Here is a 23,032-nt window from a genome sequence, read left to right on the forward strand (position 1 = left end):
CTGTGGTAGGAACACTTCTTCCAGTGGTTGCTGACCTCCTTGGCCATTTCATCCTGGGCTGCTGGACTGGTGAAATGGTGGACTTAAAGGGGGAAAAAAAAAAGGTTCAGCAATGGACCAGTGAAAGGCAGATTTTTTGTTTTCTTTTCTTTTTTAACAAGCTGATGAAAGGTGAAATTGTGGACTCTTCTTTCTTTCCTTTTTTTTCCCCTTTTGTTTTTTAGCCAGGTAAAATTGACAAAGAGTTCTGCCAGCTTTCCTCTTTAGGCCGAAGTGTCAGGAATAATGGTAAAACTCTGGTGTTTCCTTCCTTCACCGGTAGATGCATCAGATGGAAGGTGCCAAATATGAAGGGGAGTCAACAGAGGAGAAACCACATGTCATTAAAGAACTGCCCAAGGAAAGGAAAGTGATTGGTGCTGCTTTCTCAGCATGGTTGGGAGGGGTAAAGAAGCAGGGCAATCCACCAATCAGGGTTTTTATAAGTAAAATACCAGGCCATAACCATGGCCAAAGTGGGGAACAGATTGGAATTCAGAAAGGGATTGTTAAACCAGGTTCATTTTCAGCCTGTTTACATGTGGGAGTCAATCAGTTTAAAGCTGCAGTGCAGAAAAGTCCTTAGACAGGAATAGTGTGGAAAAAATGCATATTCAAGCAGCTTATGGAGGTAGTTTGGATTACAACCCAACTTGAGGTTTCAAAGCTCGGCTCTCAATTTCCTTTTTGTAGAAATGTTGTTCAATTTATATAGTGAGATGTTAGGCAGTCATATATTTACCGCATACTCAGTTTACATGGTGTCCCACTGTAGAACTGTCTGCAAAGACCACCTGTTCGTTTGCTTGGAGAGCCTCTCTGTGAGGGCTCTCTTGCTTACATCTCTTCAACTTCACATGTTGAACAGCTTTGATGTAATGTGCCTTAGGTTTTCTCAGTTGAGCTAGAGTTTGTTTAATCAAATTAGTTTAGGCTTAGGTTGCATAGACTGTGATAGCTCTGAAAATTTTGAAGAGAGAACTGTAGTTCAATAGTATACAGTAGCACAAGATTTGCATATAGAACTCATTAACCAGTGGTAGATCCCTGCTTAAGAGGGATCTGGAGAAATGTCAGCAGTTAGTTAATACTCCCATTATTTGCATGATACGCTTAGCTATAAATATACATCACAAGGCACACTGTTGTTCTTAATCGCTCACATGCTACTCTTTGGCTATGTTTACATGACATACTGAACTATAAACTAATCAGCCACACTTCAGCTTAATGTGCTATGCAAACGTAGCCTGTGTGGTCAGCTTATGGCTCTATATATCATGTGAATTCACAAAACTGAGCAGATAAATTGCATTGTTTGCTTGTTTAATTATTTACTTACTCAAATGTGTATGTCACACCCAATCAAAGACTCTAAGGGACTTATAATTATATAAATCTAAATCACACAATAAAATTATTAATAATAAGATCACAAACTAAAAACTGGCATGAGAGACAACAGCCTAAATATATTGTTCAATTAACTATGGGTAAACTTATTGTATGAATACAGACTTTAACTGAAACTTTAGGTTTACCATTTGATTTGAACTATAAACAGGTACATTTTGGGCCCTTTTACCCAAATGCTCTAACTTATATATCTAAGACGCTGCATTTGATTACATAGTTCAACAGCTGAAATGGCTCTATAAACCTTAAACCTGAAGTAAAGAATGGTCTGTAAGAGATGTGACACTGAATACACACTTACCAAGTTTTATAGCTAAGTGTGTCCTGTGAACATGACTACTGTTCACAGGACACACGTAGCTATAAAACTTGGTAAGTTTTATTAAAAAAAATGTATGACCTTTTTCATGGGGCAGGTTCATGCTGTTCCAACAACTAGAATTCTATGGTATTATCCATATAAATAGAAAATATTAAAAAAAACTAATAATAGAAACAGCATCTAATAAGACCAAGATAAACCCAGCAGCAAGAATAAAAACAGTGCAAGATATACTATCAAAATAAAGTCTGTTGCAAAATAAAACAGATCTTAAAGTGTTAAAAAAGACATTAAAAAGACAGGGGCGGGGGGGGAAGCACCACCTGATGTCAGAAAGGTGACAAGGCATATGCCAAGAAAACCTTTGGGATGTTGCGTTGTTTCATCAAGTTACCTGTCCAGATCCATTACTCAGAATGTATCTCTCTTTCATTAGAAACCTCACTGCAGTGGGAAAGCCAGTGATTTGCTTGAGGGAAACATTCATTCTTAGCAAAGCTGGCAAAAAGTATTCCAGATTACCTCTTGGGTGCCTGCTGCCCTCAGCCTTCTCTGACAAGTGTTCTGTTCCCCTCAGCATACCCTGGCTGGGTGAGTGATTAGTACTTCACCAGCACTTCCCATGTTCAGGTGGTTGGTTATCCAGCTGTCTGCAATTTCTCCTGGACTTCAGTGACCCACTCCACTCCATGCAAACATTAATCCATTCACATTAATCTACTTAGTGCCAGGACAAATAACCATAGAAAGGAATAAGCTAAAAAGTAACTATCTGCCCCACACATCTCCTGCTTGACCTAACCCAACCCTTATTCTTTTAAGAATGTGCACAAGTGAAACAGGTTACCTGATGCTTCTGCAGCAGCAGCAGCAGCAGCAAGCCTTTATGTCCACACAAATATAGAGAGACACTATAGCTGGTTCACACAAGGCACTGAAACAAAATGTAGAATTGTTTGGTTTAAAAACTTTAGCATGGCATATGAACCTGGGCATTGTGACATTCAACAAACCATGACTTAGCACACCTGTATATCAGAGGTAGACCACTGAGGGATTTGAAGAAAATACAAAGGATGATGGAAAGTCTTCTATATAAAGGCTGAGTATGTAGGGCTGTGACTTACAAGGTGGGAACTTGGAGATTCCACACCAGAAAGAGCCATTATGTATTGTAGTTGTTGTTGTTACTATAATATATGTGTGATTATAAAAAATGAAGAAAAGCTCATCTAATACATTTTTAAAGTACCCAAAAGAAAACAAAACTAAAACAGAAGAGGAAAACCCAAAATATATCTCAACCATCTCTCAAGGTTACCAAAAATGGTCTGTTAACTTGGAAAGGTGGGAGGAACAGTTTGGAACATAGATATATAACTCTGGAGCCTTTAAACATCCGTCCAGACAATTAAAGCTGATCTTTGGGACAAAATGTGATTAAGATTGTATCTGGATAACCTCTTTTATCTTGAGTTATCTGGATTAAAGTAGCCACTGGGTGCAGTTTCTCCAGCTAGGTCTTTTTCCTCAGCCAGTTTGCTATGGCTCCAGTTGGGCCAGTAAGGATTTTACTGTATTTTTTAACTGTAATATAGCAGTAAGAGTAAAATGGTATACTGTTTCTTAACCTCACTTGCAATTTGGAGGACATCAAATTACAGCCTGCCCCAGGTGGATGGCACAACCATTGTGATATGAACTTACCATTTTTAATTTTCTGTTTATGTTGTATCTTGCTGTGAGCTGAATGGAGCAGCATAGAAATGTTAGTAATAAATATGTAAAACATCAAGGTAAAAAAGAAATGGTTGTGCATATGGTAAAATACATATGGTAAAACAGTCAGAAGCAGCTTCTGAAGGAGCCATATGAGCCTGGAAAAAGACACTGCTGCTTTAAAGAGTTGAAGAGAGGTGTTTCCTGTGTGCTGCTATGTGTTTTAAAACACCTCTTTTGAAGCACTTGCACAGCTTTATTTCTGAGTCAAGGTGTCTCTCAAATTAGAATTTATAGAGGTATTTTTCACCCTAGAACAAAACCAGATCTACAGTAGGGGACAGGGATAATAAATACACAAGAACTGATAAATATGAAGGAAATATCATGGTGGTCAAATTAGTTCAAAAATACTGATCTTAATTTATTAGCTCAGCTTTATGAAGGGTTTGATGCAGCATAGGGTCAAGATCCGCAATCCATATTTTTGCCAGCACTCCTACTGGCTGAGTATCCCATCCTTTCAAGCTACACCCAAGATTAGGCTGGCTACATAAAATAATCTGCAGCCCTCAGAACTGGCTGATGTTCTGTTGCCAGCATTCATACATGCACACACATACCCCTTATTGCTGATTTACAGGAAGTTTCACACCTACACTGGCAAGACCTGCCAAGGTTTTGGTCCAATACCCCAGTTATCCACTGAGAAGTCATGAAAGTACAATACAAAGAACATACATTAACATATATATATTGTAATTTCATTACCTTCATAATTTTTTCAGTAGTTCATTTCTACATTAAAAACTGAGGACTATAAATTCAATATATTTGTGTTTATGCTCATCCCTCAATTTTACCTGTGAATTCCTTAAAAATGCTAACATCTACTCACTGGCAAAATATCTCTGTCTCTTCCCTTCACTTTACAGTATATTATTTGCAGACATTGTGGGGTTTACCAGTTTGGCATCTCAGTGCACTGCTCAAGAACTAGTGAAGCTTCTGAATGAACTCTTTGGAAAGTTTGATGAATTAGCCACAGTAAGTGTATGTTTTTGACTCTTTATGAATTTAATTTTACAGTAATTGCTTTGTGAATGATGGCTTGTGTGCTTGAAGGCGTCAACCATTTATTGACCTATAAGGTCAATAAATCATCACATATTCCTAATATTGCGGTTAACAATTTATAAAGCTAGGTTTAAATAATCCATGTAGTCTTCAAGTACCATTTTTGTGGCCATGATTGCCAAAAACTGCTAGCTTTGTTTCCTGGCACGCTGAGTTAGGGAACTGTTGCATGAAATATGAAAATTTGTAATGATTGCCTATCCTAACAGACTCAGACTCACAAGCAGGAGCTTAAGAATATCTGGTTTATTAAAGAATAGTATGCAAATACAGAGAAAGCTGAGAATGAGCAAAAGCGCGCCAAATACAAACTAAAAACCCTTGGTATAAACATAATCCCTCCCCTCGCCCAACCGTTTCAAATTTCCCAACCCCAGGTGCTGGTAACGAGTTCTGCTGATGTCCTGGGAAGAAAACCTTGAACACAGTAGATAACCCAAACACATTCCATTCTCCTGAAGACAGATAACAAATCCAGCAGAAGGAGTTCACAGCCCCCTCCTACACAGAACACGCATCAGCAACTTAGCTTGACATGCGAAACGTTACAATATTCAATGCACATTGAAACGGTGAACATGACATACCGCCCCCCCAAAACAAAATTAAAATATCAAGGAGCAGGCTTCAAAGGGTAAGCAAAATGAAAGCGTCTAACTAAAACAGGAGCGTTAATGTTGCGAGCCGCCACCCATTCAGGGTGCGTGAAATGCTTCCAGCAGATAAGGTACTGAAGTGTGCCACGTAGCCTGCGAGAATCAAGGACTTCTTTCACTTCAAAATGCTGCTGCCCGTCAATCATGATCGGAGCGGGGTGGGGGAGGCTGGGCACGCCACTGGGAAGAGTGGCTGACTGGCTTGAGCAAACTGCAATGAAAAACAGGATGTAAACGTTTCAGATTATGAGGCAAATCCAACTTAAAAGTGACCGGATTCACAATGCCAATAATGGGGAAAGGTCCAACAAATTTTGGCGCGAATTTCCGGGACGGCTGCGTGGACTTTATGAACTTGGTGGACAGGTAGACCTGATCGCCAACTTTAAAATCAGGCTGAACATCCCTGCACTTGTCAGCTTGCAATTTGTAAGCAGACTGGGCATCAGCCAAAGCCTGCTGAATCACCGGCCACGAATCAGCCAGTTGAGCAGCCCAATCAGAAGCAGAACAGGGCTGGGTAGGAGGTTGTGGCAACTCAGGGATAGGCATGAAGTCCTGTCCTGAAACTACACAAAAAGGGGTGTGCCCAGTCCTCTGATGGACAGCATTGTTGTAAGCCACTTCAGCAAAAGTGAGCAAATCAACCCAATTGTCCTGCTGGTAATTTATGTATGCTCTAAGGAATTGTTTGAGGGCAGAGTTCAAAACCTCTGTAGATCCGTCAGTCTCAGGATGCGACTCAGTGGACAATGCCTGCTTGGTGCCAACCAATTTCAAAAATGATTTCCAAAATTGGGAAGTAAACTGTGTCCCGCGGTCCATGACCAAGCGGGAGGGGCTCCCGTGGAGCCTATAGATGTGAATTAGAAAAAGGCGTGCCAACTGTGGGGCAGAAGGGACAGAGGCACATGGAATGAAATGGGCTTGCTTGGAAAAATAATCCTTTACTACACAAATTACTGTTTTCTTCTGGCTGGGAGGAAGGTCAACAATAAAATCCATAGAAATCTCTTCCCATGGGCGGGATGTGCTCGCCATTGTAGTATACTCTGTAAAGTAGGTGTTCCACAGTTTTTGTTTTTGTTATTTTTTAAAAAACAACCTCTGTGATGTAGCCTGTTTCACTCTGTGACTCTCAAAAAAAGGAGGAACAGCCATGTTCAGGAGGAACATGGCCGACTGAACAGCCTTGTCTGCGAGCTCCGTGGACAGATTTGACAACACGGGGTTTTTTTCGGGCTCAGGCTTTTACCAGAAGCCCAGAGCTTTTTCCTGAGTCAAGAAAAAGCTTGGAATTATCCCATTTGTCCCCCATTTCTAAATCGACCAATTTATATTTTTAAACTTTCTTACCTGAAGAGCTTTTTCCAACAAGAAAAAACAGATTCTCTTTGTGCTTATTGCTATTCTGGATTAACTTCAAAAAACCTTTTGTTTAGTCTTTGGTTTACTTTCCTTGAATTTTAAGGTGGATTGAGAATAATTATTCATCTCCCTGTTACTATCTTTGTACTCAGTTTGAAGAACTTAACTTTTTCCTACACATTAAATTTGCTGTTTTGACTTTCTATTTTTCTGTGCGCTCTTGGTAGTCGTTGGTTAGCATATTTTTTCTTTGGCAACTTTATTCAATAACTTTGCAAGCCTTTCATTAACTCAGTACCTCCGATTGACTGCCTGAACCATGGACGACCTTAAGAAAGCTTATGCAGAGCCTTGCTCTGGGCCCCTTTTTGATTTTAAAGAGATTTTATATGACTTTCACCAAGCCATTATGCAAGATATTTGGGATATTGTAGAAAATATCAGTGCTGAAATGTGTCAACTGGCTGAAGACGCTCCACAGGGTGTGGGGGGGTGAAGAAAAGGAGGATTTTTTTTTTCCTGACAGGGAAAATGATCTCTGTGAAGTGCCAGCCGATGAACCTACTTTGGTGAAGAAGGAGTTAAATTTTAAATTGCAAGACACCATCCAAGATGTTTTCCTGAAAGATTGTTATGAGAACAAAGCTATGATGAGTGGAAGGTTGTCTACTGGTGAATTTGTTTTTTGTTTAAGGGGGGCAGTTGGATTGCTTAATTTTAATTTTATTATGAAAAATGCCTTAGGCATAAGATGGAGACAAGTAAATGCTTTAGTATATTTTGATGTAGGATAAGAAATCAAGAATACATAATTTGATTGATATTAAGGCTTGTAGGACTCTATTGTACTTTAAGGATTTAAAGTTTGCTTGGTTTTTTTTTTTTAGATTTATAAGGTATAAGAATAACTGTTCGGAGAAATTAAAAATATGTATTTGATTTTTTTTTCAAGGATTTCAAGTTTGCTTGATCTTTTTTTAAGACTGATAAGAATAAGTGTTTGGTTTTTGGTTTTAATGGGAAAATACGTGGAACAAAGGTTTGAATTTAATGCTGAATTATAATCTAAAAGAAAAAAATTATAAAATGATGTATCATTGGTATCTAACTCCTGATAAGTTGTTAAAAATGTATAAAGGTGTAACGAATGTCTGTTGGAAATGTTTACAGGGGGAAGGAACTTTTTATTATCTTTGGTGGACATGTGAGAAGGCTAAAAAGTTTTGGATCCAAATATGTAATATTGTACAAAAGATTCTCAAAGTGAACATAAAAAAAACCACAGAAATGTCGCTTGGGTTTGATGGAGAAGGAGTTAGAGAAGCAACATGGAAATTTACTTTTACATATGATCAAAGCTGCAAGACTTCTATATGTGGAAAGAGCTACATGTACCTCCAGTGGAGGATTGGGTTACTAAACTAATGGATTTGGCCCCAATGGCGAAGCTAAGAGCTTTAATAAGAGAGAATACAGTCTCTGGAGTCATTGGCACTTGGCAATCACTTTTAGACTACCTGCATCTGATGGGGGGTGAAAATGAAGCTTTAATTGTGGGTTTTAGTGACTAAATGGCTTGCTTTGAAAGGAACAATATTAGTATGGTCTAACTGCGGGTGGGAGATTACATCTCAAATTGTGTTTGTGCTTGCATGGGAGAAATCTTTAGTTCTTTTACTCTTATAGTCTTCTTTGTTCTATGGCTATCTTTTCTTGCTTTTCTATATTTTTTATATTATATGGTAGCTATTCATGTTGAAATTGAATAATGTTCTTAATAAAAAAAAAAAAAATTAAATGGTCTGTGCGGCTCTTGGCCACCAGAAGTCATCTGCCCCTAAAATAATCCATTGGAGCTGCAAACTAATTAGTGATAAGAAAAGTAATTGGAGCTGACATTTCATCACCAGTTGTTTCATTATCAATGGTATAAGATGGACATGTTTATATAATTCAATTAAAATTATTTTGAATCATTAATATTGACTGTACAGTGCTAGAGTTACACATAGAATGCAGAACCACATAGAGTTCCATATAGGTTTTTTGTCATTTAGCAAGAAACAATACTGATAATATTGATTAGGCAGTTTTATATGTGCCCACCTTCTTTGATTTCTTAATTTTATTGTTCTATTTTACTCCAATTCTAGACCATTCAGTACTGTGGGGGGGGGTGTACGTTTGTGTGTGATCTATGTTTTTTTGGCTACTGTTTCTGCAGTAGTAGATGACATACTGTATGTGTATTTGTATACAAGAAAGAAAAATCAGGAGGGGACATAAGCATTAATTCCTCTGGAAGAATTTTTATCCTATATTTTTATACCACTTTTAGCAGATAATTTAGTTTAACAGCAGCATGAATTCATTTTTCCTTTGTATTTCTCTTTTGTTTATGTGTACCAGTACTTCAAGAGAATAAAAATACTTTAAATATTTGAAAGAAGACCTTGCTACCACAGACAAAACTGAATTGTATTCCTCTGTATCTTTTTAGTTTACTTTTCTCTAACAACACCCAACAGAGGAAAGGTATATATAACATTTTTTAAAAGTCTATTTATTTACAGTCAAATTGATTAATTGATTGATTAAGTGCCATCAAGTCTTTGTCGACTCCTAGTGACCACATAGCTAGATTTTCTCCATGATGATCTGTCTCTAACCTGGTCTTTCAGGTCTTCCAATGGTGCACCCATCACCACTGCAACTGAGTCCATCCCCTTTGCTGCTGGTCATCCTCTTCTTCTCGTTCATTCTACCTTTCCCAGAGAAGAATAGGATGACCAGCAGCAAGAGGGATGGACTCAATTGCAGTGGTGATGGGTGCACTGTTGGAAGACCTGAAAGACAAGGTAGGGACAGATCATCATGGAGAAAATCTAGCTATGTGGTCACTAAGAGTCTTTTCCAGAAAGCTGGGTCTTTCTTTGCATAATGTGTCCAAAGTAGGATAATTTGGGCCTGGTCATTTGTGCCTCAAGTGAGAACTCTGAGTTGATTTGTTTGATGATCCATTGGTTTGTTTTCTTGGCTGTTCCTGATATTCTCAGGAGTCTTCTCCAACACCAAAGTTCAAAAGTGTCAATATTCTTCTCATCCTGCTTCTTCAATCCAACTTTCACTCTCAAAGAATGTCACAGGGAATACCATTGCAGGTATAGACCATTTTTTACAACAACAATGCAACAGTATTGATTTGATTTGATTTGACTTACAGTATATGGCTGCCCATCTCACATACATACATAGTATATCAAATATAAAATAACAATAAGCTCATACAGAAAAGCCTGAAGCAATTAATAGTGCGAAGGAGGCAACAGGTGGCTTCTATGAGCCATATTGGTAAAAATATGGCAACGTTTCTGGAAACAGCCGAAGTTTGATGTAGCAGGAGGAAAGCAATGTTCTCCTGCTGAAACTGTGCTGTCTTAGGCACTGACTGAAGCAAATTCTTTGGGGAACATCCTTGGTACATCATACCTTATTAGATAGGCTTGAGTCTTCCTTAAGAAAACAAATCAATCTTGATCTAGCTCACTGTGGCTTTTCTTTCCTGGCACTAGCTGCTTAGACCTGACAAAACCATAGCCAATTTCAAACAGAGGGTTTGGGACCTAGATCTTCAAATGGATAGAACCTGCATTCCCATACAAGTAGTCTTCACTTAACAATCACAATTGAGTCCAGATTTTCGGTTGTAAGTCATAACAGTTGTTAAGTGAGTCCAGACTTGTGTTTATAACCTTTTTTTACTGCAGTTGTTAAGCGAGTCACAGCGGCCATTAAGTGATTCAGGATCAGGGCTTATGGTTTCCTTTGGTTGTTAAGTGAACAGCACAGTTGTTAAACAAACCAGGAGTTATTTTGCAGTACTGCGGGCGGGCGGAGTGTGATGGTCATATGTTTTCCACCAAAACATGACTATGGAAATACTTCTGTGGTTACAGTACTATTATTTTCAGTTAATATTACTGTTATTTTCAACTAATATTACTGGTTGATTATTAAAAACTTTAAGGTCTTCATTGGAATCTTTGTTCTACAGTAGAGTACTAAACAGGTATAAAGATACTGTACAGTACTGTAACTTTTTTTTCCTGCTGCAGTAAACTCTGCAGCTTTTGTTACTGTACAGTACTGTATATAAATCTGATCTTTATAAAACAACTGTTTTAGAAACAGTAAACCAGCATTCAGTATTGTTAAATATAATTAAAAATTAGGCAGAGGATGGAACAAGCATGCCACCATGGAAATGTCTACTTAAGTTAAACAAAAACTGGGAAAAAATTAAAAGGCAAGCATACAGTACTATATGGAAAAAGTACTTACTTTTCCTGTACAGTAAGGCACACACAAGGCTCCCTCTGCCTGCTACTAAATTACAGGAAGTAGTACGACCACATGACCCAGCCTGCTGCCTTAGAAATCCAACATTGTAAGCCTGGAGGACTTCCTGGTACCAAAGGGCAGTCATGTGACCCAAAATGGCCACCATTTCTGGGATGGCCGAATCCAGGTTACATGATTGCGTGAGGGTTGTAATTTCAGGCCCCAGTCGGAAATCTACTTTTGGGGTACCATTATAACTTTGAATGACCTTTAAGCAGCCAGTCGATAAGTGAAGACTACCTGTATTGCATTATAGCTCAGTAATCACTACTCTGAGGTCCGTTTCCAGCTACTTTTTAAATATCCTACCCATTTCACTTAGAAGCCATTTCACTCTGGTCTGAACTAGCCAGTTCCCACTAGAGCAACAATTGCAGTATTCCCTATGAAAGCTGCCAATTTTTCTTTAAAACATACCTGAGCATACCTCCTTTTTTCATTTTCATTCCTACTGCTTTTAGTGCAAATTCCAGAAATAGAAATGTGAATGAAATATTAAAAGGAACCCCCCCACCAAAAAAAAATCAGTAATACCAGGAAAAAAATGACAGAACAGAATTTCATAAGTGAGCATTGCTAAATAGTTTTTCATGCATGCATTTCATTATTTCATCTTCATCTCTGTTGGGTGCACTGATAAATAGCCATGCATTACAATGTCACTTTTACTTACCTTGGGACCAGCTCATCTGGGCATGTTACAATCTGCAAGTGGTAGCTACCAGCGTGTTCTAACATGGATTTTTCAAGGAGCTTGCCATTCCTTCCCTTAGGCTTGCCATATAGCAGTATAAGAGTCCAGGGTAGGGTTATATATGTGCGTGTGTGTAAAACTACAATCAATATAACAAAGATAAAGATAAAAGCAGCAGATAAAATATTTTAAAAATAAAAACTTTAAAATACCCTGCTAAACAAGTGTTTTTACCTGTTGCCTAAAAAATAGCAAAGGCCTGTAGCTTAAGCGATAGTGGAAACATGTCATTTTATTGATGCTGGTCAGATTTCAAGTAGAGGGCCATGGAAGCATTTTTTAGAAAATATTCTTAAAATATAAGCAGGTAGATATGGGAACAGCTCTTAGTTGAGTCCTATTACACTTAAGGCTTTAAAGATAAATATCAGCATCTTGAAATGGCCTCAGAAGCAATTTGGTATTGCATCTCTATTAAAATTGTGATACAGTGAATCAGACAAGATGTATTAGAGGCCACCATATTCTGTTTTCACAGATAGCCTTACCCACGAGGTATTACAGTCATTCTTTTGAGATTGTATGTCCAGGAGTGGTCACAGGTAACGTATCATGTAGAAGACACACAGTGACATATGTGTCACTTAATGAATTTCTGCTTCTTCAGAGGCTGGGGGAATGTGCAACCATCCAGAACATGTTATACAACTTCTTCCCAAACACAAAATCATCCATCTGGTAGCAATTCTATTGTGTCAAGATTCAACTCCTTTTATTTCCCCATATCCTAGTTGGCTGCAGTCATTTTGAAACTGTCTGGGCTCCTGGATATATGTTTAACTCCCAATTCATTTTCTGCATACAAATAAAGACTTCTGTGTGCACATATCCTTTAGTCCAACGGAGACCAAGACCAATGGAGATAATAATGGGCAGCTGATGTCTATTATGCAGCATGCCGTTCCATTTTACAGTTATATGTTCTCTCCTGCTGCAACAAGTGTATTGGTATATCATCTCTCTTACACTGATGAAAAATAGTGTTTCTTTAAAATACAACATACTTGGCTTGATGATTAAAACAGATACATACATACATACATACATACTAATCCCTAAGCAAACTATATTTATTAAACTAGGCCCATGAATTTCAGAAGTCACTATGAATGGAACAAAATTGTAAAAATAATGGGCTCAAAGTATTTGGGGGTCATATGAATTATTTCGTTTTAATTTATAAAACACATAACATTTTCTAGATGCCTTCAGAAAATTAAAAGCTAAGAGAGTCCCATATGTATGCTGTTTAATATGTGCATGTAAATATACAATGGGGTGAACAGAGAACCGGAAATAGAGATCCAGGTACTAATTATTCATGTACTGTATAATCAAGGGGCACTTAATATTGTTTTGAAACCAACAGAAGACTCAGGGGAAAATGTGCATTTCACAGCAGCAGTTTCAAATAGACTTTGCAAGGCCCAGATTTAGAGTCTGACTAGAAATGTGATTCAACCTTAAAACTGTAGATGCTTCCTCAGATTTATCAAAGCTGTTTGACACTGAATCTAACCACTTTGGCCATGATAAAACTTGGGTATCCATACGTCCGTTTTACCCCACTCTCCAGTTCCTATCAAAGTCCAGGCTGAGAAAAAAGGAATCCACACATAGGAAAGTGTGAAGGTGAACCAGGAAATGAAACACAGAACAGCAGGCAACACAAATAAGCTTCACATAAACTTTTATTTTTGACAAAAATTACTACAGTCTCATGGTACCTTATGGTAAATACTCCCTGCTAAGGATCCTGAGATGTGCATTCAAGAACTGAAACAAGTGGATAAAGGTGCAAAAAGTTGTTACTTGCCACCAAAACATCTCTTCCTATTCTCCTACCGTCTGCCACTTTCTGCCACCCCATTTCCTAGGGTTAAGTCCTCGCTCCACTGAGAATAAGAGAATTAGTAAGAAGAGAGGGAAAGAAGAAGCAGGGATGTTTGGAGAAGGGAGAGGTCTAGTTTTAAAAGGAATACTAAGAAACTCAACAAGTTTTTGAATATTCAGACTGAGTATTCAAGCAGCTTGGTTGATTTTTGGAAACAGCAAATGAGTGTTTTCTTATTTCATATTGACTATGCAGTTTCCCCCAATATTAATGTACAATAATATTGTTTAATTCCTGCTGGTCATTGACTTATTGGTTATTGTTTAATTCTTGGGAAGACATTAGTGTTCAGTACAACTTGCCTGTCATTTTGAAATGCTTGTGAAGAACAACTTTTCATTTCCCTTGACATTAGTTTCTCCTTGTCTGTTTGCAACTTTAAATGTGTTCAGTTTTTAAGGAGCTGCCCTTCTCTTATTTCATTTTTATTAAAATAATGATTGTTTAAGTCATTAATAATAATTATAGTTTACAGTCTTTATATTAGTGGATGCAGTTGTGTGAATGAATGTACAATTCATAAATATTAAACTGCATTCAGGTTGATAACCCTGATACATATCTTAAAGTTTAATGCTAAAAATTGGGTATAGTAACAGTGGCCGGTTCTGTACTTCAAGGATGGGAGAAAAAAAGACATAAAATAGATAGGGAGTCCCATGCACAAAGAAGGTGTGGAATGGTGTTATGTGAACAAATTACAGACTCATTCCCCCTATTCTGCTTGGTAGCTCCCCAAGTCCTGCCATGCAGTGGTAGATGGAGCTGGAAAATCCCTCCACAGAAAGGGCTGTGGCACAGTAGCCTGTTCATGGTGATAAGCAGAGAGTCCACTTCATCCTGGGATTTGCTGTCTGTTGGTAGCAGTGGCAGATCATAGGGAAATTTCAAATAAAAGCAGTGTACAAGGCATGGATATCTGTTGCATTTTCTCACAATCTCTCAGCACATCAGCCAGTCCTTCTCAAAAGTGGTCAGTCAGAGCCAAATTATTCCATCCCACATCTTTGGTCAATAATAGAAAATCTGATATACAATATAGTCACAAATTTTATGGTTATCTTGTTTTAGCTTGCAAATCTCTTGATTTGCTGTTGCTGTTCTGGTCAGATTGTCAAATGCAGCTCATGAAATTCTGGTAATAGATTAATAACTGAGCATTGCTTTGGCTCAGCCTAATTGGCTACACCTTCTTTCAGCAAACTTGGTTGCCTTGGTGCAATTTGCAATAAATTTTGCCATAAACAATTCACGCTGACTTGTGAAAGTCAGGAACTGATCCTGGTCTTCTCCAATTTTTTTGGGCAAACTTCCATGCGAGTGCAGAAATGTTGGGCTGCCAACTGCTAGGTCACTCCTGACTGAGGCAAGCCTTGTCCCAAATGCTGCTCACTTGCACCATGGCCTTGTGCAGATTTGTTATTTGTAGATCTACTTCTTTCTGGTATTCTAATAATGCTTCAGCAAGCTGTTCAGTGGACAATAGGTGCTCCAAGGATCAGGTGCCATCTCCACGAAGCAAGGTTCTCTGCCTCTCTGAATAGAGAGTAGGAAGCTTTCAAGATTGGTGTCAGCCCTTTTAAGTAGACCAGGTCAGGTAACACACATCACAATAAATGTTAGAACTCAGTTTTATTGATACAGGCTATAATAATAGAAACTTGAAAGCCCAGCAGTGTTTCTCTTTCCTCCCTCTTATACTAAAGAGAGTCAAGGTAGGGCTTGAATTTCTTTCTCATGGTTTCCTGTTTTGCTGGGTAAGCTCATGTTTTACTAACAATTACCCATATTTTCTTCATGGCCATCTCTGTGCTCCTCAACACCATTATAAAGGTCTGTTTGCTTACACTAATTCCAAGGTCATTTAGATATTAACAAAAAAGGAAGAGGATTGGAAAATTGTTGCTGGCTATAGATTACTTTGGCATCTGGGGCATAATCACTTAGTCATAGTTAATATTAAACTGTATTTAACAAATTGAGCAGTCATGATAACTGTAATCATCTGAGTGATTCAAAGTTCACAGAATTTAAGGGGCCTTATGTATCAAATCAAATCAAATCAAACCTTTATTGCAGCATAAGGCCAGCAGTCAGATACAAGTAAAACAGATGAAAATGGGAATATATAAGGCCAAATAGAAAATAGCATCCAGACCCAAGGAGAGGTGGATGGTTCATATAGAGGCACAGAACTGGACAACCTGTGTGTGTGTGTGTGTGTGTCTGTGTGTATTCATATACATGCACACACACAGTGGGCAGACAGTAAAAGAGACAGATAAAAGTTCTGTCTTCCAGGAAATTAAAAAATAAAACTTGCTTGGGATTCCCTGCAAAGAGAGCAATGAAAGACCATATAGCTCAAGGACTCTACTGAGCTGCCCCACAAGGACACATATGCTGATATAGGGAGGTATTTCTGTAGATCAGAAACATGCAGTGCAGAATGCATTGCAGGAGGGCAGAAGGCAATGCATCCGCCTAGCCAACGTGAAGGCCTGGTGAAATTTCAGGATTGTGGTAGATGAGAGGTGAGAGGCTGACATGTACCCATTTGAAAAGACCCCACATGCCGTGAGTCTGAGAATAGATTGATTTGAAAATCAGTTCCAAATATATTGTTTAAGAATACTTTCAGCATTTTAAAAGCCTAATGAGCAAAGGCTCTCCAACAAGAGTCTTCAAGTAAAGTTTGCCAATAGCTTTTTTTTTTTTTAACCAGGTTGACTTAAAGTGGTGTCTAAGAACCAGTGGGGCCAGACCCCCTGGGAAAAAGGATAACTTTAGCTAATTTTAAATGATATCAAGCTCTAGAATCCACAGAGATCGAGCTCATTTCTAAACAAAGTACAGCATTTGTAATGCACACTGGGATTGCAGAGATAGCTCTAATAAACTTAGACTGGAATCACTTCAAGGATGTCAAAGTTTCTAGAGGTACAGACTTGGGAGATGTCCTTGGCTACAAAGACTTACAGAGTTGCAGGGATAAAGTGAGCTCCTTTAGAATGGAAAAATCTCAGGATAGCTGAGGAGGTAAGCTGACCAAAACTTATCAGATATATAAAATGTTCCCTTCAGGATAGTGGAGTGCTCCATTCTACTCCAACAGCACTCCAGATATTTATAACTGTATACCTGCTCAATAACATTCATTTGCCAGTTATGAATTTTATGTTAGCTTTCTGCAAATACCAAGACTTTTAGTTTCACTAGATTTTCATTTGAGCAAAAAAAAGCCAAAGAACTCAGTATCCATCTCATTCCCACCTATGAGATGGACATGATCACAACATTGTCTGCATATAAAAGAGCTGGAATCACTTGACCTGCTGATACAGTGAGGTGATAAGTATAGACAGAGAAGCCTTGTTAATATGTAAGTTAATATATCAGTTTAAAAATGGAAAGTCTAGAATATACCCGTGCCTCACCTCTTTCTGAATACTGACAGTTCCACAGAGATTTATTCAGGGGGAGCCTCTATTCTCAAAGAGGTGTTGGAATGGAGGGACTGAATGAGAAGAAGCAATCTTTTATCTATTGAAGATTCGTCTTAGTTTTTCCCACAGCCTTTCCCTTGGGACTAAATCAAAGGCAAATTTGAAAACAACAAAGGCTGCAAAAAGAGAGCCTCTGGGATGGGAAGGGGGAAGAGTATTTCTCAGCTAAATGGTGGAGAACCAGAAAGTGTTCATATCAGTGTTTGAAACCTTCTGGGTCCACAACAAGCTGTTTTTACTTTCAACCAGTCCAATAATTTTAACAAAGGTATTTAGCATTTAGTTTGCCAATTTTATTAAGCAAGCTAATGGGTCTATAATTAGCAGGGTCTAATTTACTTCCTCTGTTTTTGTAAAATGGGATAACAATGGCATGGCTGCATTTAATAAGAAAAGCATCAAAACTAAGGAAGTTCTTGAGTGTGGCAACTACAATTAAACTCTACCCCTCTCTTATAGTTTTATTTTTCTGTGATTTTTAGAAGGGCTTTATAACTCTTCTTCTGATTGGAATATACCTTCTTTTGCTCTTCTGATTGGAATGTTGTTAATCTTGAGTAAAGAGAATAGACAGATAACACCTGCTTGAGAGAGTCTGCTAGGCAGATTAGAGAGTGAAGCCAATCCGAATTCAAGAGACTGAACAGGTCTTTTGCCATTCTGGAAGATCATTTATTCCAGATGCATTTATTTATTTATTTATTTATTTAAATTTATATCACTGCCCATGTCCCCCAACGGGGGACTCTTTTTTGTGGAGCCAAGAGGACAGTGGTCTTTTTCTAGGAATGTGGTACTTCTTTTAGGATCAAGGAGGCAACTTGAAGGCAAGTGACCATTGTCAAGACAATCTCCAGTACAAAAATAATTTATTAAGTGAACACAAGTATATGAACTTCAGCAAAGGATCGTTACCTTGTGGTGCTGGAGCTTGAGCACCTCAATAATGCCATGAGCTAAACCGGGAAGGGCCACCCAAGACGGGAAGGTCATGACAGAGAGGTCAGACTAAATGCGATCCCTGGGGAATGTAATGGCAACCCACCCCTGTATTCTTGCCATGAAAACTAAATGGATCAGTACAAGCAGAGATATGTCGGTATACCATCGGAAGATGAGACCCCCAGGTCGGAAGATGGTCAAAATGCTACTGGGGAGGAACAGAGGATGAGTTCGACTAGCCCCAGACGTGATGACGCAGCTAGCTCAAAGCCGAAAGGACAGCTAGCGGCCGACGGTGCTGGTGGTGAACGGCGAATCCGATGTTCTAAGGATCAACACACCATTGGAACCTGGAATGTAAGATCTATGAGCCAGGGCAAATTGGATGTGGTTATTGGTGAGATGTCAAGATTAAAGATAGACATTTTGGGCATCAGTAAACTGAAATGGACTGGAATGGGCCACTTCACATCAAATGACCACCAGATCTATTACTGTGGACAAGAGGATCACAGAAGAAATGGAGTAGCCTTCATAATTAATAGTAAAGTGGCTAAAGCAGTGCTTGGATACAATCCAAAGAACGATAGAATAATCTCAATTTGAATTCAGGGCAAGCAATCTAACATCACAGTGATCCAAATATACGCCCCAACCACAGATGCTGAAGAAGCTGAAGTAGAGCAGTTCTATGAGGATCTGCAGTACATACTGGACAACACGCCTAAAAGGGAACAAAACGAAGCAGGACATAGGTTGATAGAATTTTGCCAAGACAACTCACTCTGCATAACAAACACTCTCTTCCAACAACCTAAGAGATGGCTTTATACATGGACTTCACCAGATGGACAACAACGAAATCAGATTGACTACATCCTTTGCAGCCAAAGGTGGTGGACATCTACACAGTCAGTAAAAACAAGACCTGGAGCTGACTGTAGTTCAGATCACGAACTTCTTCTTGCACAATTTAGGATCAGACTAAAGAGATTAGGGAAGACCCACAGACCAGCTAGATATGAGCTCACTAATATTCCTAAGGAATATGCAGTGGAGGTGAAGAATCGATTTAAGGGACTGGACTTAGTAGATAGGGTCCCGGAAGAACTCTGGACAGAAGTTCGCAGCATTGTTCAGGAGGCGGCAACAAAATACATCCCAAAGAAAGAGAAAACCAAGAAGGCAAAATGGCTGTCTGCTGAGACACTAGAAGTAGCCCAAGAAAGAAGGAAAGGAAAGGGCAACAGTGATAGGGGGAGATATGCCCAATTAAATGCAAAATTCCAGAGGTTAGCCAGAAGAGATAAGGAATTATTTTTAAACAAGCAATGCACTGAAGTGGCCGAAGACAATAGAATAGGAAGGACAGAGACCTCTTCCAGAAAATTAGAAACATTGGAGGTAAATTCCAGGCCAAAATGGGTATGATCAAAAACAAAGATGGCAAGGACCTAACAGACGGTGTGGTCAGTGAGCTAGAGCCAGACATCCTGAAGAGTGAGGCTGAGTGAGCCTTAAGAAGCATTGCTAATAAGGCAGCAGGAGACAATGGCATTCCAGCTGAACTGTTCAAAATCTTGCGAGATGATGCTGTCAAGGTAATGCATGCTATATGCCAGCAAATTTGGAAAACACAAGAATGGCCATCAGATTGGAAAAAATCAACTTACATCCCCATACTAAAAAAGGGAAACACTAAAGAATGTTCAAACTATCGAACAGTGGCACTCATTTCACATGCCAGTAAGGTAATGCTCAAGATCCTGCAAGGTAGACTTCAGCAATTCATGGAGCAAGAATTGCCAGATGTACAAGCTGGGTTTAGAAAAGGTGGAGGAACTAGGGACCAAAGTGCCAATAACCTCTGGATAATGGAAAAAGCCAGGGAGTTTCAGAAAAACATCTATTTCTGTTTTATTGACTATTCTAAAGCCTTTCACTATGTGGACCATAACAAATTGTGGCAAGTTCTTAGCGGTATGGGGATACCAAGTCATCTTGTTTGCCTCCTTAAGAATCTGTATAACGACCAAGTAGCAACAGTAAGAACAGAGCACGGAACAACAGATTGGTTTAAGATTGGGAAAGGAGTATGGCAGGGCTGTATACTCTCACCCTACCTATTCAACTTGTATGCAGAACAGATCATGCAACGTGCTGGGCTTGAGGAATCCAAGGCTGGAGTTAAAATCTCTGGAAGAAACATTAACAATCTCAGATATGCAGATGATACCACTTTGATGGCTGAAAGCGAAGAGGAACTGAGGAGCCTTATGATGAAGGTGAAAGAAGAAAGTGCAAAAGCTGGCTTGCAGCTAAACCTCAAAAAAACCAAGATTATGGCAACCAGCTTGATTGATAACTGGCAAATAGAGGGAGAAAATGTAGAAGCAGTGAAAGACTTTGTATTTCTAGGTGCGAAGATTACTGCAGATGCTGACTGCAGTCAGGAAATCAGAAGACGTTTAATCCTTGGGAGAAGAGTAATGACAAATCTCGATACAATAGTTAAGAGCAGAGACATCACACTGACAACAAAGGTCCGCATAGTTAAAGCAATGGTATTCCCAGTAGTAACATATGGCTGCGAGAGCTGGACCATAAGGAAGACTGAGAGAAGGAAAATAGATGCTTTGGAACTGTGGTGCTGGAGGAAAATTCTGAGAGTGCCTTGGACTGCCAGAAGATCAAACCAGTCCATCCTCCAGGAAATAAAGCCAGACTGCTCACTTGAGGGAATGATATTAAAGGCAAAACTGAAATACTTGGGCCACATAATGAGAAGACAGGACATCCTGGAGAAGATGATGATGCTAGGGAGAGTGGAAGGCAAAAGGAAGAGGGGCCGGCCAAGGGCAAGATGGATAGATGATATTCTAGAGGTGACGGACTCGTCTCTGGGGGACCTGGGGTGTTGATGACCGACAGGAATCTCTGGCGTGGGCTGGTCCATGAAGTCACGAAGAGTCGGAAGCAACTGAACAAATAAACACACACAAGTATATGAAACCAAGATACAATCTATCATACTGGCACCTTTGGGGCCCCAGAATATGAACTCCTCATTGGGATCTCCTCAGCAGTGCCGTTAAAAATAGAAGGTCCAAACATCCTAACTTAGCCAGTTGAATGTCTGCCATGTTACAACACTTGCCTAGATTGTCAGACCCTGGGAGTAATAAACTTGCTCTTTGGAGGGAGAGTCCAGATAAAATGAGAATGTAAGTATGTTTCATTACCTCCAATGCATGTGTTCAAGTCACCAGCCATAACTGCTGCAACACCTGGGTATGAATATAATAAATTGGTGATAGAGTTGTCAAGAACATCCCAGAGATTTTTAATGTCACTGTATCAGTGCAGAGGGGAAAGGTAATACTATGAGGCCTAAACTGGAGGGAAAATGCTGGCACATGCATGGCTTGAGTGTATTCACAAGAATATTGAATTGAGTGGAAACCATTATACTCAACCCTCCTGAAAGTCTCCCATTTGTTTTACACTGAGTAACGCTTTAACAGTATATGGAACATATCCACGTATAAATATAATGATCAGAGCCCAGATTTTTTTTTTGGAAAAAGAACATGTCAAAAGTAGTAACATATTCCAGAAGGGCAGTATCAAGGATCTTCAGTGATCTTCCAGGAGAATATGGGGATTAAATCAGGAAGAGTCAGCATCAGGGACCTCAGTCAATGACCTGACAAAACCACCAGGAGGAAGAGGTCACATATACAATGTAAAGATTTTCACAGAACTGCAGTATAAGCCTTTTGTCCCAATATTGATGACAGTTACTTATTTACTTTTTGTTATTATAACCGCTTAATATGAATTAGCTGAAAGTCCAACAAGGATTTTTGAGGTAACTGCAAAATCTGTCAAAATATTTACTTTCTTGGGTTTAGGGATTAATAAGAAAGCTCAACGCTTTCTTCTTCTATCAATGCTTTGTTATAGCTCTATAAATACAATAAGAAAATCAACCTTTTTTAAGGAGTTCCTCTGTATCTGACTTGAATACACAGTTCTGTTTAGTTAAATTTTGTATAGTCACATATTTTCTAGAAATTATCAATTCAGAAAGCAAATTATTTGCATAAAAATTAGCTTTTTCTCATCAAAGTTGTATTATTAGAGCTGATAATCAGCCTCAGAGAGAAAATAATACAGTTAAATAAGTTGTTTAAAAGACTAGCTATTATAAACAGATTTGGGCAAACAAATAGCTGACTATAAAAAATCCCATCATACATATTTAGTGTTACATGACAGAATAGACTGAAATCAATTACATATTGTCTTCAGGGTGTTCATAGTAAGCACCTACTGTTAGATCTTTTCCATGACTTTCCTGTCTTTGAGAACAGTGGTAAAATACTTACCACATGTCCGTTACTTTATTTTTATTTTTCTCACTGGACACCCCAGAGGCAAATTCACTAGCTAACTTGATTTCTTCTCTATAAATTGGTAATATTATTGTGTGGCAAAAAGATTAAAGAGCCTCCTGATGTTGTCAGCTGGAAGGGAGAAAAATTTGTTTTTTACCATGAATATGTGCAACCAGCAGGGTTTCAGATATACCAGTGGATCGGGATGGACCATCTCCTTGGTGTAATGGCCACTGCCAGGTTCAGAGGCTGTACATGCATAGACACACCAATATACACACACACATAGCTTATACAAAGATATTCAGTCTATTAGCAGCAAGAAAGCACTGGTGGTAGTTTCACCAACTGGCTGGGTGAAAAAGTCAGATGGTGTCCCTGAAGCAGACTGTACTTTGTGGCTGAACTTTGTTCAACTCTATAATAGATCCAGCATACCACAGTTTGTTGTGCCTGACATAGAAAGGTCAGGATAATA

General features: G+C 38.8%; 1 protein-coding gene across 1 annotated transcript in view; it reads left to right on the forward strand.

Annotated features, from left to right (window-relative positions):
• Nucleotides 1-23,032, forward strand: part of ADCY1 (adenylate cyclase 1) — a 141,382-nt gene that overhangs the window by 34,858 nt on the left and 83,492 nt on the right. The window contains exon 3 of the mRNA XM_063304216.1: nucleotides 4,432-4,543. Within this exon, the coding sequence (XP_063160286.1) occupies nucleotides 4,432-4,543 (112 nt within the window). The remainder of the gene's footprint in view (nucleotides 1-4,431; nucleotides 4,544-23,032) is intronic.

Source organism: Candoia aspera, chromosome 4, assembly GCF_035149785.1.
Source record: "Candoia aspera isolate rCanAsp1 chromosome 4, rCanAsp1.hap2, whole genome shotgun sequence".
Lineage (NCBI taxonomy): Eukaryota > Metazoa > Chordata > Lepidosauria > Squamata > Boidae > Candoia > Candoia aspera.